Source organism: Sinocyclocheilus grahami, unplaced genomic scaffold, assembly GCF_001515645.1.
Source record: "Sinocyclocheilus grahami isolate Dianchi unplaced genomic scaffold, SAMN03320097.WGS_v1.1 scaffold473.1, whole genome shotgun sequence".
Classification (NCBI taxonomy): Eukaryota; Metazoa; Chordata; class Actinopteri; order Cypriniformes; family Cyprinidae; genus Sinocyclocheilus; species Sinocyclocheilus grahami.
In genome coordinates this window covers 1,991,885-2,008,125 of record NW_015505652.1, presented here as the reverse complement: position 1 = coordinate 2,008,125, position 16,241 = coordinate 1,991,885, and the positions used below count along the sequence as shown (strand labels likewise).

Genomic DNA, 16,241 nt, shown 5'->3' with positions numbered 1-16,241 from the left:
AATTGCTAATCTGTTATTTTGCCCTAATTTTGAAGGCTTGGCAGAAGTGTGGAGATTTTGACAGGCTCAGTCAAGACCTGATCAATGTGGCCTGGCCCTCCATGTACCTTTCAGCAAGTAGTTGCAAAATTCAGAAGGCAACGGACAAACAAGAGATGGTTTTGTCTTTCTAGAGATTCTGTGCTTTTTGCAGCACTTCTTTATTTAGATAAAAAATAGGTCAATTTTTTCTGCATGATGAGCAACACATGCCTTGAAGCATTCATGCTTTTTTTGCTCTTCATGTCTGATTAATGTCACAAAGGCAAAATGACTGAGGGTTTAATTGCTAATTATTACTAAAACAATGCCAGCAGAGGGAATACACAAAATGATGGAGGTAAATGTTATAAACTGAGACGTGTGGTGTGTTCAAGTGCATTTTTGGCTTTTTAGGGAATCGTTTCAGTATTATTACCAAGCATGCTGGATATCATAGCCTCCTGGTTCATATCTGCTTAGTCATAACTGGTATAATCGCTTACATGTGGCCTTTCTCTCCCGATCTGTACATATGATTTTTTTTTCTTCTTTCTCTCATCTCACTCAAATTCATCTGGATTGTTGGGTTATTATTCTCTGACATGTGAGTGATATTTGATACAGTCAGTCTAAATTGCTTTCGTTTCCAATATAGAAGCTATTTAGAACCTGGAAGGAGGAGGTGGGAGGAAATGTTTAAGATTATGGATCTTGTGTGGGAGGTTTTTTGTTAGATTCTGGGCTTTGGAAAGTGCACGTAGCCCCATGAGTGTCTGGCACTGCCCTCTTGTGTTTTGTTTTATTACAGCATATGTTTGATCCACCCCCTGACCCCATTTCCTTTTCCTTTCCTCCACACACTCTCACTGATCAGCACTATCAAGCATACAGTGAGAGAACCGAGGCCAGACAGCTTAATTCAAGCCAGATCTTTGTAGTAAATCAGTGGTCCGCATCAGAGGGACAGAGCCATCATGCTGTGTAAATTATGGAGACAGTCATGGTTGATGATGATAATGTAGTGTTTGATCTAATCTGCACCATGTCTGTCTACAGATTGGATGCACCATGTTAATTTACTGAGGGTTTTCTACTGTATTATTTGCTGAATCCTCACAGATCACCCCTATATGTTGTGTATTTTATTGCATTGTGAAGTATCAGAAAAAAGACTGCAGTGATGCAAGAAAGAAATTGGGTATCTTGGCAGTAAGGCAGTCCAATACCAAATCGATAATAAACAAAAATATGTAACAATATTACAGTTTCTGCTCAAACAGCTATTCACATTTTTGTATTCACTATGGTGTTTATAAAACAACATCACAATGCCAAAATAAACAACAACAAAAAACATACGTTTTGCATTTTAATATGGACCAAAACATGCCAGCCCAGATACGATAACTATATTGATTAAAAACATTCTCATTTTTATGTTTGTGTACTTTTGCACTTTAATGTTCTTGATACATTTTTACTTGATACATTTTTATTGTATTTGAATATGAGAGGTTCTTTTAGTTATTTGTAAAAAGTTATACTTGTTATTTAAAGGACAACAGGGTTAGGATTAGGGTTTGTTTATATTATTTATCTTTTTAACCAGTTTTTGTAATGTAATTCAAGACAATGATAAAAGCTTCAGCAATTATCATGATTTGAAATTTTGATACTGTCACATACTAACTAAATACCTTAAAAAAGATTAAAGCATTATTTACATTATGTGCATATTTGATATGTTGTTGAAAATTACCAACACATAACGGATACATGTCATTAATTTAAAAATATATATTTAAAGGGTAAATTTAATTTGTTAATATTTATATTATTAATTACTTTCTATTTAAAAAAAAATATATAAATTAAAATTAACAATTTGTATTGTGGTATCAAATTTGATATTGGGAATTGTGAAATCGGTACAAATATTTAGTATTTTGACAAGCCTGATCTGCAGTAAAATGTCTCAGACCATATTAAAAATTCAGGATTCAAAATCTAATTTAAAGTTAATGTAATTCAAGACAATGATAAAAGCTTCAGCAATTATCATGATTTGAAATTTTGATACTGTCACATACTAACTAAATACCTTAAAAAAGATTAAAGCATTATTTACATTATGTGCATATTTGATATGTTGTTGAAAATTACCAACACATAACGGATACATGTCATTAATTTAAAAATATATATTTAAAGGGTAAATTTAATTTGTTAATATTTATATTATTAATTACTTTCTATTTAAAAAAAATATATATAAATTAAAATTAACAATTTGTATTGTGGTATCAAATTTGATATTGGGAATTGTGAAATCGGTACAAATATTTAGTATTTTGACAAGCCTGATCTGCAGTAAAATGTCTCAGACCATATTAAAAATTCAGGATTCAAAATCTAATTTAAAGCTGCAAGCAAACAGAAGTTTTAAGTTTTTGAAAAAAATGAAAGCAAACTAAAAACTAAAACATTTTAGAAAGTAAAACGAATAGGAAATGTACACAATTTCTAGATCATTAATTAAATAAATAAATCTGTGGATTTGACCATGTGAATTCCTTTACCGGAGGACAAACCAAATATTAAGAAATGCTGAATGAATTTACTTATTTAAATTTTTCAAATGAACTATTTAATTACTAAAATTGCTATGCTAATAATATGATTTGTAACGAAAATGTATTGTATGAAATTAGATATGTTTTCACTGTAATGGTCTCATACTTTTGGATCCCACTGTATGTTTGAAGCCGCCTGAGTTCTGGCTTCAGATTTCAAACCTCTGCTGTAAAATCATCTGTATTTCGAGCTGTATGCACATTGTTCACAGATTGTGTGTATTTCCCAGAGGAAGTGTTTGTCACAGTATCTGTGTGCGTTTATACTACAGTATATGAGTGTGCACGATTGATTTTGAATTCGTAAGCCATCTCCTGTCTCCATTTCAATATTTTTATTATTCCTTGAGGCCATATGGGACCAATTACAAACCAAATATGCAGGGAGGGGCAAAAGCCATATTTCTATGAATTGCTTCAGCACTTAGTGGCAGACCTAATGCCGCAATTATTGTAAAATAAAGTAAAGACTTTTAAATGAGGTCAAAGAACCAGCAAACCGAACTGTACTCTGTAAATCTTGACAGTCGCTGGCCAAATTGCATGGCAGAGCTGGATAAAAAAAATGAAGAAACATTCAAATTTACAGATTTAACGAGACCTCAGATGATAAATGAGCTGCGGTCGGATTCCTGAATGACAGAAATATCGGCCGAGTCTTTTTTCCACATTCAAAAAGGCTTTTAAATCATGAAGCATACTGTTCTTAATTAAATGTAACTTGTCTTTTGTGTATGCCAGCACACATCTATCAATGTAGTGAGTCACTGTGTAAATAGGAGCGAGAACTTTAGGCCAGGCCTGTGACACACAAGTCCACTCTGACCCACTGACTGCCTTTGGGTCTCTTCTACAAAGCAAAAGCAAAAGCGGCTCAGCTTTATGTATTTGTTTTTATTCAACTTCTGTATTGCTATGCATACAGCAATCTCAAAGAAATTATTAATTATATGGACCAGCTGTTTTCATGTATTTCTCCTCAGGGCTTTTTTTGGAATGATAACTTCTTTCACTTTCATGTATTATTTAATTATTTAAAATTAATTATTATTTAATTAATTAATTCATTATCTGTGTTTGCTTTTTATTTATTATTTATAAATATTTTATAAATAATTATTGTTATATATTTATCAAATATAAATATATTTATATTTATATATTTAAAAGGTTATATATATATGTATATATATTTTTATTTTATTTATATATTTTATTATATTATATTTAAATATATATTTTAACTGTCTCTTATTTTCATAACGTTGCCAGCCTCACATTTAGCGGGCTCATTGTTAATTTGGGTGTAGCAGAATTAGGCTCCTTTTTTAATATTAATGTTAAATCCATTTCTGCTCCAGATGTTTTGCTGTTGGGTTCTTCAAACAGCTCTGTTTTGTTCCAGTATTTGGTGGTTTTCTCATTCATTCCATCTTCTGTTTCCTTGGCCCACTCAGGCTTTGCAGTTTATGCAGTTACATTTTCTGACATCTTGCCAGTGCTCAAATGTTCTTTAGTTTCTCTGTCTGCGCTGTGCTTGCGCACTGGCATGGTAGTTTGGAATGGTAATAATACTAATTTCACCAGGGGCACTCTTTCCTGGGGGAAACTTAAAGGCTGTGAGATCATATTTTGAGATCTCAGTCCAGTTTTGACATCAAACGCACAGGCCTGCATGTTCTCAGGCGAGGCCGTAATCCGATTTTGAAAATATACCTAACGTCTGCTTTAATGAGCTAACTCGAGTGCCCTCGTACCCCCTGTGAAAATATTCTAACTGCCTATGAAATACAAGAATTGAACCATCAAACCCTTGTTAAAGCACTCAGAGCTCAGGGGATGATTCTGTGCGGTGGAAGCTCTGGGCCGTTATGTGTTCTGGCTGGTTTTGTAGAAACGGTGGGCCACGACAGGCATGGGAGGATGGAATAGCGGTGTTTGTAAATACCACTCCAATTATCGGTAATGCGCCAGTAATAGGAACCAGATGAACGTTTATTTAATTTGTCAGGAAGGTAAAATTAAGAAGAGCAAGGCTCAGAGTCATGGAGCCACACTGAGTCCGTACGGTTCTCCTGCGCCAGTGTGTTTGTGTTATTCTTGTTGATATTTTAAGGCCATAATCAAACATTTAGCTGGTCAGGAAATGCCGGGGGTTGACTTACTCTGTCTAATTGGATTTCAGACTATTTTTCCACTTCTCCTAAATTAAGCATACAACTGAGACAGAATAAATCAGACCAAGATTGTTTTATTCTGATTAAGAATTTTTTTCTTTTATTCTTAATAAAACTTAAGAAGTTTTATTCTTAATTAAAAATTTAATTAAGAATTTAAAACCAACTTAAATCTCAATCCAATTAAACTTGTAGACTGTCTGCCTTTTTTTTTGTTACTATTTCCTGAAGCTTAAATATTCACAAGAATCATATAAATTTGCACAGCACCATTTCTGGGTAAATTTTAAATACATAAAAACTTCTTAAAAACATTGTTTTTTTTAGTGCAAGTGTGAGAGATTCTCTCCGTACCATCATAAAAGTATGCATTGTTGCATTTCACAAGCCAAATAAAAAAAAGCCTTTGCCTTTTGTGGCAAAAGCAAGAAGCGCTTGGCTGAATGTGTTGACCGCTGATTCTCATAAAAACTTGAAAGAGGGAAGCCACGAAAGATGGAGATGGTCTGTTGTTCAGCTGAGTACTCAGTGTTTGACAGTAGTGCTCTCAAGCGTCACTCTGTAATTATATATAATGATATATGGCAAGTATAATTGAAATATGTCAGGCACCATCATCCTGTGCATATATTATGTATTTCTCGATATCTCTCATGGATTTGCTTATGTACACGTGTACAATGAGCGTGTTGAGCACTCCAGAAGCCTTTCCGCATCCGCGTGTTTCTCTATATAAATCCTTTGTGGTCTTAAAGTGCCTTAAAGCAAGGTCTGTGATTGTATATTGCCATTTATCTGTATGGACAGAATAATACTGGTACATTCAACTGGTACAAACACAACCCCATGTTTGTATTTGTATTTGTTTAGCAGTATTAGACAAGTTCGTATGCAAAAAATCATACGCACTGTGAACCTGCTTTCAGGTTGAATTTTAATCTATTCTAATCGGAATAAATTATACTGAAGAATAGAATAAATATTTTAAAATATATATACATGAACTTTATTCGTTTGATTATTTTTGAAAGCCAGGACCTGTACTTCTAAACTAACCCAATGCATTCTCTTAGTTGCAGTGTTTAAAAGTCAGCTGTTAAAAGCTCAAAATTGACACTGTACCCAGATCAGCTATAAAGGACACATTTGTTCCAACTGCAGAAATCTGTGTTGTCTATATTTCAAAGGCCTGTAATTTCTCTTTTCAGTCAGTGAATCCACACAGACAGATGCTGGAAGACTGCAGTGACCTATGGAGGTCTGGTTGTTGGCATTTTTTCGCATGCTCTGGTTTTAAAGAATGACTGCTCTCTTTGTTTCTGAGCTCGAAGCAACTTTTCCAATCATGTTAAGCAGAAATAGACAGAAAACAAAGAGAGTTCGAGGGGAAATTGTGTTGTACGTCACACATGGACAATAGCAACCAATGCAAAAGTCCATAACAATTGGCAGCGGTTTTCGGAGCTGGTTGAACTTGATCCCATAATTTAGTCTCACCATAAACACGCTGAATTAAAGGCAGATTTGGTCTTTGAAGTGCGATCTAAAAACCAGTGTTTTATTTTGCTTCTTCCAAACAGAATTCAGCCTGTAACATGAAATGCTCGCGCAGAGGAGGTCTCGTTCGCTGTGTTTACGGTTTGCTCTGGGAAAATGCCTCACTGGACAGTTTGTGACACAGTAGTCAATCTCAGCCGCTTTTTGTTGTACTTGATTTTGGAAGGCTGGTATGATCACAGTGACTTGATTTGTTTTATAGTGACTTTTATGTGTTCATAAACATAAGTGATTATTCCTTCAATAAGTGTTTTTTTCATTGGAGATGAGATACTTCTTTTAGACATAAGATGCTTGTTTGTTATTCAGCTACAAATGGCAAAGTCTTGTCGATATAGCAAAACCATACAGTGACGAGAAGCTCTTAGTAGAACAGCTTTGTATGAGAAACAATGTGTTTAATTAATTTATTTAATTTAAGTTATTTAATGCTTCACAATTGTTCTTGTTTGCTTACATTAAGTTATGGTGCATCAGGACGATTTTTTCCAGATTTGACGTCAGTAATGCTAAATGCAAACATAAAGTTTATGTATGTATGAATGTATGTATTCATTTATTTATTGCATTTGAATCAATAATGGGGTGAAGTATATTAAAACACTATTGTTGGAGTTGGTACATTTTTTCAAATTGTTTTTGAAAGGTGTCTCTAATGCTTAAAATAACTTAAAATAAAAGAACTTAAAAATGTAAAATAACTATTTTCTATTTTCAGCATATTTTAAAAAGGAATTTATTCCTGTGGTGTCAAAGCTGACTTTTCAGCATCATTACTCCAGTCTTCAGTGTCACATGATTCTTCAGAAATCACTCTAAAATGCTGATTTGTTGTTTAATAAACATTTCTTCTTATCACTGTTTGTTGTGCTGCTTAATATGTTTGTGGAAACTTTAATACATTTTTATAGGAATCTTTGATACAATAGAAAAAACTGCATTTATTTGAAATATAAGTTTTTTTTAACATTATAAATGTCTTTACTGTCACTTTTTGTTAATGCATCCTTGCTAAATTAAAGTATTTCTTTTGAACGGCAGTGTATTTTTTTTTTATTAAATGACAAAAAAAATCTTTATAATAAAACTAATTGTAAAAAGTCAATCATAATACATAATAAGTTATTTAAAATGAAGATAATGAAAATATTGCGTTAAGTAAGTAATCTAAGGTCCAGTGTTTCCTATTCTAAATGGTCCCAATATATATTTGACCTTCACCGGCTGATTAAGTTGCACCTGCCTGTAAATCTCTGGGATAGGTGAAGCCTACTATAACTTACCTGCACCCACTGCTTTTTTTCTCCATTCCTCTGTTTCCACTAGAGATGTTGAGATCACTTCCTCCCCTGGCAGGAACTCAGAACTCACACCTCTGAATGTGTTTTGATGGATGACACAAGATATGGAAAGAGAGAGCAATAAGAGCGAGAAAGTGCCAGGCTTTAGATCTTCTGCCAATGCAGTAACACCTTGGCACAACTTTCCATCTCTCTGTTTTCCCCCTAATTCGCTCTGTCTTTCTCTCATATACTTCTTGTCTCCTAGGAATGGAGAGAATATGACCAATGTGGCATAGAAAACCATCAACACCTATTCTGCCTGCAGCTTTCATATAGTAGGCCTAATTTTAAAGCATGTAGTTTATAATCAGTTATCATAAGATTAGGAAAGGTCATAAAGTATTAAACCAATATTAAGTATGTTTAAAGTTAGCAAAAGGGCCTCGGGGTCTCCCAGACATCAAACATGAACATGAGGCTTAAATGTTAAGATGTTCTGAAAGAACCAGAGACTCGCTTCACTCAGCATGATGAAGTTTTCATGATCCCTGTTTTCTCTGATGGCTTTATGTTGTTGACTGTGGAGCTAAGCCTTTCTTTAAAACTCAGATTACTGTCCTTCCTCTCATTACTGAAAACAGATGTGGAAATAATGAATCGATTTCTATCAGAAAGTAATATGTGCTGCCATCGAAGAGATGATGTATGATGTATTTCCTGTGAGTCAGAGTGAAGAGGCTTAGCATTAATTGGAATTTAGCAAAAAGAAGAAAGATGTGAGTAAACAAATTAACAGACAAAGTCAGAGATGAGAATAAGTCATCTTGTGTAGTTTGATCATTTTGTAGTCGCTGTTGTGCTGAAGCCTGAAACGAAGCCCAGGGTCTCAGCGGGAGTACCGGTCTGCTGAGTGGATTGGAGCTCAATGCTGAGAGCCATCCGTCACACTCCATGCCCAGGGACATCCACATTTCCCTGGGTAAAATATCACAAGCCTGCAAGGGCCGGGGAACTCCGGCAGGAGCATCAGATCTTTGGCCAAGAGGCTCTAGTCTGGTATTCAGTGTCAAGCTGAAAAGTAATCTCACTGTTAAAATGTGGGGTTTGGATGCGTAAATGGCACCAAGATGTGATGTTCTAACTTAATTTCCTCTAGAAGTTAGTGCAAAGAAAGCAGCTTGAAACCAACCGAGCTGTGCATTATCTCAGTATCAAAGTGTTGTCTCTTGAAGGTTTGAATGTTTTTAGGGTCTTTTTGGTTTCTTAGACTACATGCACTACCGTTCAAAAGTTTCAGTAAGATTTTTTTAAAGAAGTTTATATTTTTATTCTGCAAGGATGCATTAATTGATCAATACTGAGAGTAAAGACTTTTATAATGTTACAAAAGATTTTGAATTTGGTGAGCAGAAACATTTTAAAAGTCCCACTGACTTTTGAAGGGTAATATAGCTACTCTGAACATTTTCATTTTGCGACATCTGTTGACACCTTTACCTTTGCACTGGGCATCGTTTATCCTAATAGCTCCTTGGCTGTTAGTTCCCAATGTAACTACGCCTCATAAATGACGCCTGTTCCTCCAATAAACTGTTGAAGTCAGTAAGAGGGACCTCGATTTTTTCACAAAAATTTTGTCCCCACTGTAGGGGGCCGGGGTACTGGTTTGAAAACAGAACCTGCTTTCTGCATAGCAGTGTTGGAGTGTGTGTGTTTCATATGTGCATCCAGCGTATGGCTTTCTTGTTTGTCTGGGAGTGCTTGTGCTTGCGTGTTAGACTCGGTGGGCCTGGCATAGACTGTGGAAAAGCTCTCCCCTCGCCTCAGTATGATGCTGGCAAACGGGCTGAGGCTCCGCTGTACACGTACCACTAGCACCATCCTGTGCCATTGCATCTGGAAATTATTTACCAATGAGAGAGGAAGAGGGGGAGTTGTGAATGGAGGTTGCATAGGGGGAATTGAAAAAGGGTTTGAAAGAGTTCACCTAAAACTGAAAATTCTGTCCTCAGTTATGTCATTTTAAACCCGTATGACCTTCTTTCTAACATGAAAAAAAATATTTCAAGTCTTCTGAAGCCATATGGTACCTTTATGTGAAGAAAAGACTGAAAATTAAATGACTTTCTACTTCTATGGAACACAAACAATGTTTTGAAGAATATTTTATGTCCAAACAATGAAAAAACAATGGAAAAAATGGATATAACAGAATTTCTTTGTTTATTCAATGTGCATTTTTCAAAATATCTTCTTTTGTGTTCCTCAGAAGAAAGCAAGTCACACATGATGAGTAAAGGATGACAGAATCTTCCATTTTGGGTGCACAATCTCCCTAACTCGCTAACGGTTTTGCATATTAGAATTGTTTTAGATTTGTGTTCATAAAACAATAGCATGAATCCAACTCAAAGAGAGGTTCCCATCCATCTTTTCAGTCTCCATGGCAACAAGAAGGATGTCCCGTGGAATTGGCTCTGGAATCTGGGCCTCTGCAAGATCAGCTTCAGAAAACCCTCTCAAGGACAGAAAACCCATGAAAATGCAGTAACGAACTGTTGCTGCGCTCATCCTTCAGATGTAATGTGACTCAATGCAATCATTACATGGGATGATACAACGGTAGTTGTAGATTGTCGGCTGTGTAGAGCGGAGTGGCCATGACTGTTGATTTTCTGCTTGATTTATGTCTGTGTTAAATAGAGCGCAGGCTCTGAGCTCTCAACCCTCTTAGGCTTAGCCTGTCAGGCTGAGTTTCATACAAACACATCAGCCATGTGCTTCGGTCATCATAATTACAAGATTCAAATAAACACAGAAATGGTCCAAAATAATTGACGTCTTTATTGAACTGTAAAATTGTAGTTAAAATAATTTGTTCTGGATTTAATTTATATCAGATGAGAGACGTTGCAGGCGTTCAGCATGTTTATAGCACATCAGGCTGTTTAATATGTTTTTATAGCATTATCTAAAGGCATTTCCCCATTGAGCCCAAAGACCACATTTGCAGAGGGGTGCTTGCTGTTGCCTCAGTCTCATTTATCATTTAATAGCTGAAATAATATTTCACTACATGAAGGGTGTCAGATTTTGTTTGCCACATTTTATGCTTTGTTTGTGTGTGTATTTGTATATGTATTCATTGCATATTGTCCCAGAGAAAAAGGTTTTTTCTCAGAAGTTAGTTTTTTCTCATTAATTGATCGTAGAATTATGAAATGAATTATTATATATCAGCTGGTATTAAGAATAATGCCTAAATTAACTTGTCAAATTTAAAATGATCGATTTTGGTGTTTTATTTTGTGTTTTATTTAATTAAATGAAATAGTATAGATTTGCACACTACTGTTCAAATGTGTTTTGGACAAAAGCCTCTCATGCTGACTAAGACTGCATTTATTTTAACCTTTTTTTTCAGGATTCCTTGATAAATAGAAAATGTAAAATTTTAAAAGTCTATTTTACCCCAAACTTTTGTATGGTACTGTGATATTGGACATTTGTTAGTTATTGGCCTTTACATTAAAAATAATTATTGGTTTATTTTGTATTGGCCTATAGAAATTTTGGAGGAGAAGCATCAGATTTGTAACTGATTTGTTCTCCATGTAATCTTACTGCTGTCTAGGAGAAACAATTGGGCTTATAAAGTGATCTCATTTGTGTTTGTGTCTTTTGGCACCATGTCATCTTCTCACATTACATTACAATAATTAATCCATTTGTCTGTCATTGCAGTATTCCGCAAAAAAAAAAATGCTGTATACTGATAAGACATGAGAGAAGTGAAGCAGCATTTGGGACTCAGGAAGCAAGTGTCTGATACGTTGCACCATGGCAACGTTAAACCGTCTACAGTAAATGCAAATGAGGGAGACACAGAGCTGTTCATGAATGCATTCCTGCACAGAAACAAGAACGGCCCTGGCTTTATTAGATGCGCTTCATTGCAAACTCCTCATTTCTTTTATAGCTGTTCTGTTGTATTTTTAAGAGATTGTAATCATAGCAAGATGAATTTGATTAATAAGGTTTGGATTTAAATGCACTGTGAGTCTGGAAAATATCACAGGACCTGCTGACTGAGTTTCTGTGTTTGTTGCTCATTGTCTGTATACCTAGTTATTATAATGATTAATGGCTTCTAGTAATGATTAATATATACTTTCATTCCTAATTTCTAACCAGAACTCCATATCGCTTGAACAGTTTGTCATCTGGTATTACTTTCATGGCAGACAAATCCCTTCATTTGCATTTTTTCACCATGTGTAATCCTTTAAACGACTGTTTCAAAACCAGTTCCCATTAACTTGCTCATAATATCAAAGCAGTCAATAAGAGTCAGTCTGTCAGTCAGTCAGTCAGCACTGGAGATTGCGTGCATATGAACCTCAGTACAACACACAGAAGCTCACTGTCTTTGGTCTTCTCATGTCAGACCTCTGCTCTGTCAAACAGTGACAGAAAGACAGAGTCCAGACGCCGATGTGTCTCTTTACAAACATGTCAAACCTCCCATTTTCTCCCCACAACGGAAAACCTCAGACCTGCAGAACTCAAGTTCCCTCGCTGACAGACTGAGCAATGCAATCATTTATGTAATCCAGTCCCACTGCCTCTAACAAAGTCGAATGCATTTGTTGGTAAGACTGAATCCAGATTTTAAAGAATAGGGTTTGCTTTACATTTAAATGACCTAGAGCAATACATTTATGTATCCCCTAATGAGTTTGTAGTGGGCTCCAGTTGTCAGTCCTAGTCTTTGAAGTTTAGTCTGCTGTGCTTTTGTGCATATGAAATTTCCCTTTGTAATGAAATCAAACATATTCAGCTTCCCTTATTTAAGCCATCTATTGATTTGCGCTATTTTGTGCAGTAATTTTTCATTTAACAAAAAACATTTTTGAAGCTTGAATTGTGAACCACAGGAACAGAAGGCAGATGCTCCCAACAGAGATGCATATAGCATGTGGGCCTTAAATAGAATTTTTTTTTTTTTTTTAGAAATACTGAGTGTGTCTCCAAATAAGTGATCAGCTTGTTAATGTATATGTTGGTTGGGGTTCGAAGAGGCTGTTGTTGGTATCCCAGTCCAGAATTCCTCAGTGACAGCTGGTACAGGATACCGAAAATAACCTTGAAAAGTCCTGAGTCTTACTAAAGCTCACTTTCTGCAGAGTTAAGAGCCATATTGCCCTCCTATGGTTAACTACATTAACAAATAAACATAAAGTGCATATTAACATGTAAGTAAATGTTTAAGTGGGTCATTCTTGTTATTCATATATAGGATAAAGTATTAAACTCATAATTTTTAAAGATGTAAACATACCGTTCAATGGTTTGGGGTCTGTACGATTTTTTATGTTTAATTATTAAACATAGTTTATGCACACAAGGGCTGCATTTATTTGATAAAAATGCAATCAAAACAGTAATGTTGTGAAATATCATTGTAATTTAAGATAACTATATTTTCTATTTTAATATATTTTCAAAAGTAATTTATTCCTGTGATGGCAAAGCTGAATTTTTAGCAGCCATTACTCTAGGCTTCAGTGTAACATGATTCTTCAGAAATCATTTTAATTAGAAACACAAATCTTTTTTAACATTATAAATGGCTTAAATGTCAATTTTGATCAATTTAATGTTTTCATTAAAGTCTTCTAAAATGAAAAACTGTCAATATATATAAAAAAAACTTGCTCTAATCAAAACCCTTTACATTCTAATAATCAATAAAAAATATCTCTTATTTAAAAAAAAATGTTTTTAATGTCAGCATATTGTTGAAATTAATCTTTGTGGTGTGCTTGGCAGTCAGATATAGTCGACCCAAATGGTGTTGAGTCAAATGGACAGCATTCATGCATATTCACATTCATACTGAAGCTCACAGCAGTTTTAGAGAAACTTGAGGAACAAGTTTAATTTTAGTAAATATTGTCAGATAAAGGATGGCAGTTGTAAATCCAGTTGAATCTAGTTGAATGCAGTGAGCAGTCAGTGATTTTTAGCACGTAAGCCTCCTCTTCTCCCTCTGTCTTTTTTATTATCCAGATCAGTTAACACATCAAGTATGCCTGTAATCCTTACAGATAATACTTCTGGTGGCTGTTGAAGTAAAAAAAGACCCCGCATATCAATTTGACACCCACTCCTTCTGCACACATCATGCATGGGGGTAGACCCCTTTCAGGAGGAGGACCCTCAGTGTGTCACTTGCAATTCATGCAGTTCATGTTGATGTTGTTTGTTCTAGTATTAGAAAACCTACTACATCTTAGTTGGCTTGTTTTAGATATTTTAATTGTATGTAAAGAGAGCGAGTGATTTAGACAGTATGGTACAGGTATGAGGGGTCTGAGAACCCCAACGTGACAAGAGCGGTCATGTTTAACGGCTACCGTACTATTTCACAGCACCTCAATGACCTGAAGAAGGAGAACTTCAGCCTTAAGCTCCGCATCTACTTCCTGGAGGAGCGTTTCCAGCAGAAATTTGAGGACAGCAGCAGTGAGGATGTCCACCGCAGGGTGAGTATCACTGGGCTACTGTGAATAAAGCTGTTGCTGACTGTCACCTTGAGGGAAAGTTAATCAATTAATTTTGTCAACAAATTATTAACCAATAATTAGCCACCACAAATGTCTGTCATTAACCACTTTATATCCAGAAAATTGATTTTTTTATATATTTCTTATAGTTTAGCAAAGTTTAACAATAAAACAATTCCAAAATGCAAATAATACATGGAAAAAGCAAACATTGTAAAAGGTCACAAGGAAAAATATCAAACCATTGTTTTGTCCAACAAATATTGTGATTAATAAATGTATAGAATAAATGTATAACATTTGAAACATGATAGCTGTCACTAAATTTCCTGTTTTGGTACAGTTTCTTTCTGTTGGGGGTGACAGTAAGCATTTGCACAGGTATATTCTAGTACTGCGGCATATGTTTTGTTGGCTTGGCAAATGCAAAGGACTAAAATAGCCTGCAGACCGCCAGTCATCTATACATTTGCAGTGCACAACAACTGCAGCCTGGAAATGTGGCTCTGTTTAAATAAACAACATTAATATGGATCAGCAGTCTGCTGCAGCTGTCACAAACTGACTATCAGCACTGGAAAAACTGGATTATGAGTAGAGTGGTAGATTGGCTGAATCTGGTTCGGTCTGGTTACTGTGAGGAAGTAAAGGTGACACTGTCTAGCAGCTGTTGTCCATATTCTAATATACCCTAATATACCGATATGGAACACACACACAAAAAAGAGTTTATCACTGTTTAAACTTATTTTTATTGCATGTAGAGTGATATACAGGTCCAAAAGTCTGAGATCACAGTGAAATCTATGATTATGAAACTAAAACTTTTTGAATGTAATGAAAATTTTTTGTAATGAAAAAAAATGTGGTAACACTTTATTTTACGGTGTCCTTGTTATGCATGTTACATGTACTTACTATTATAATAACAATAAATTATGCATAATTACATGCAAGTAACCCTAAGCCAAACCCTGTTCCTAACCCTAACCGTATAGTAAGTACATATAATTAATTAATATTACTCAGTACTTAAATATATAATTACACTGTAACAAGGACAGCTTAAAATAGTGTAACCAAAAATATACATATATTAAATTAAAAAAATGCAAAACAGAAGAATTTTCATTAGCGATCCCAGACTCTATATTTATGCATCACATAAATTTATACATGGAGGCCCTTTATTCCTGTGGTGCATGGATCTAATATTTATGCATGTAGCATTTATATTGTAATGAAAACCATGCTTTTACAGCTTACATGATCCAACAGTCTTCAGAGACTTGATTGAACAATAAGATTCATTTTGATTAATTAGATAAACGTGCGTTTATGCACGATTGGACTTAAAATGGCACTGCTTAGCTGGTAACTGATACTCACAACTGAAGTTTGTGTGTGCAAACAAAGTCGAAAGATGCAGTATAAGTGCCAAAACTATGCTATTTTTGTGTCTGACCTTTTCAAATGAACCTGATAAAACAAATATTAGTCCCACTGACCCATATAGGCTACACAAATCATTAAGAACGACCGATACATGACAGCTGCTCCTGTGTGCTGTCATTTATCAAACAGTTTTACTGGCAAACGTCCCTGAGGGTTATAATGGGACGTGTATGTATCATTTCAAAAACAAAAAACCAGTACACACACAAAGTACTAGGCACTGATCTCATGCCAGCTACACGGAGTATCTGGTGGTGAGAGTTTTAAAAAAAGTCTCTGTTGCTGTGGCCTGGTGCATTGTGGGAAGGAAAAAGTAGAGAGGTCAGGTTTGAGTGCATGTCAGAGAGAGTGAAACAGCAGGTGGTTGGCGTCTCTTGTTCTATTTTAAGGTCTCCCCACACCCATGAGACTCCAGATGCACGTGCAGAGAGCTCACGCCAAGCTCTGCAGACTCAGCAGAGAAGATCCATGAAATATTTACAACTTTCTTTTTAATATTTTTAATGTAGCATATTAATTGCATGTGACTATTTTCAGAAAAAAATC

At 35.1% G+C, this 16,241-nt stretch overlaps 1 protein-coding gene across 2 annotated transcripts in view; it reads left to right on the top strand.

Moving 5' to 3' along the window:
- pde4dip (phosphodiesterase 4D interacting protein) overlaps nt 1–16,241 on the top strand; it is a 67,382-nt gene that overhangs the window by 13,918 nt on the left and 37,223 nt on the right. For both annotated transcript variants that reach the window (XM_016235743.1, XM_016235745.1), the window contains exon 4: nt 14,106–14,219. In XM_016235743.1, coding sequence (XP_016091229.1) covers nt 14,106–14,219 — 114 coding nt within the window. The remainder of the gene's footprint in view (nt 1–14,105; nt 14,220–16,241) is intronic.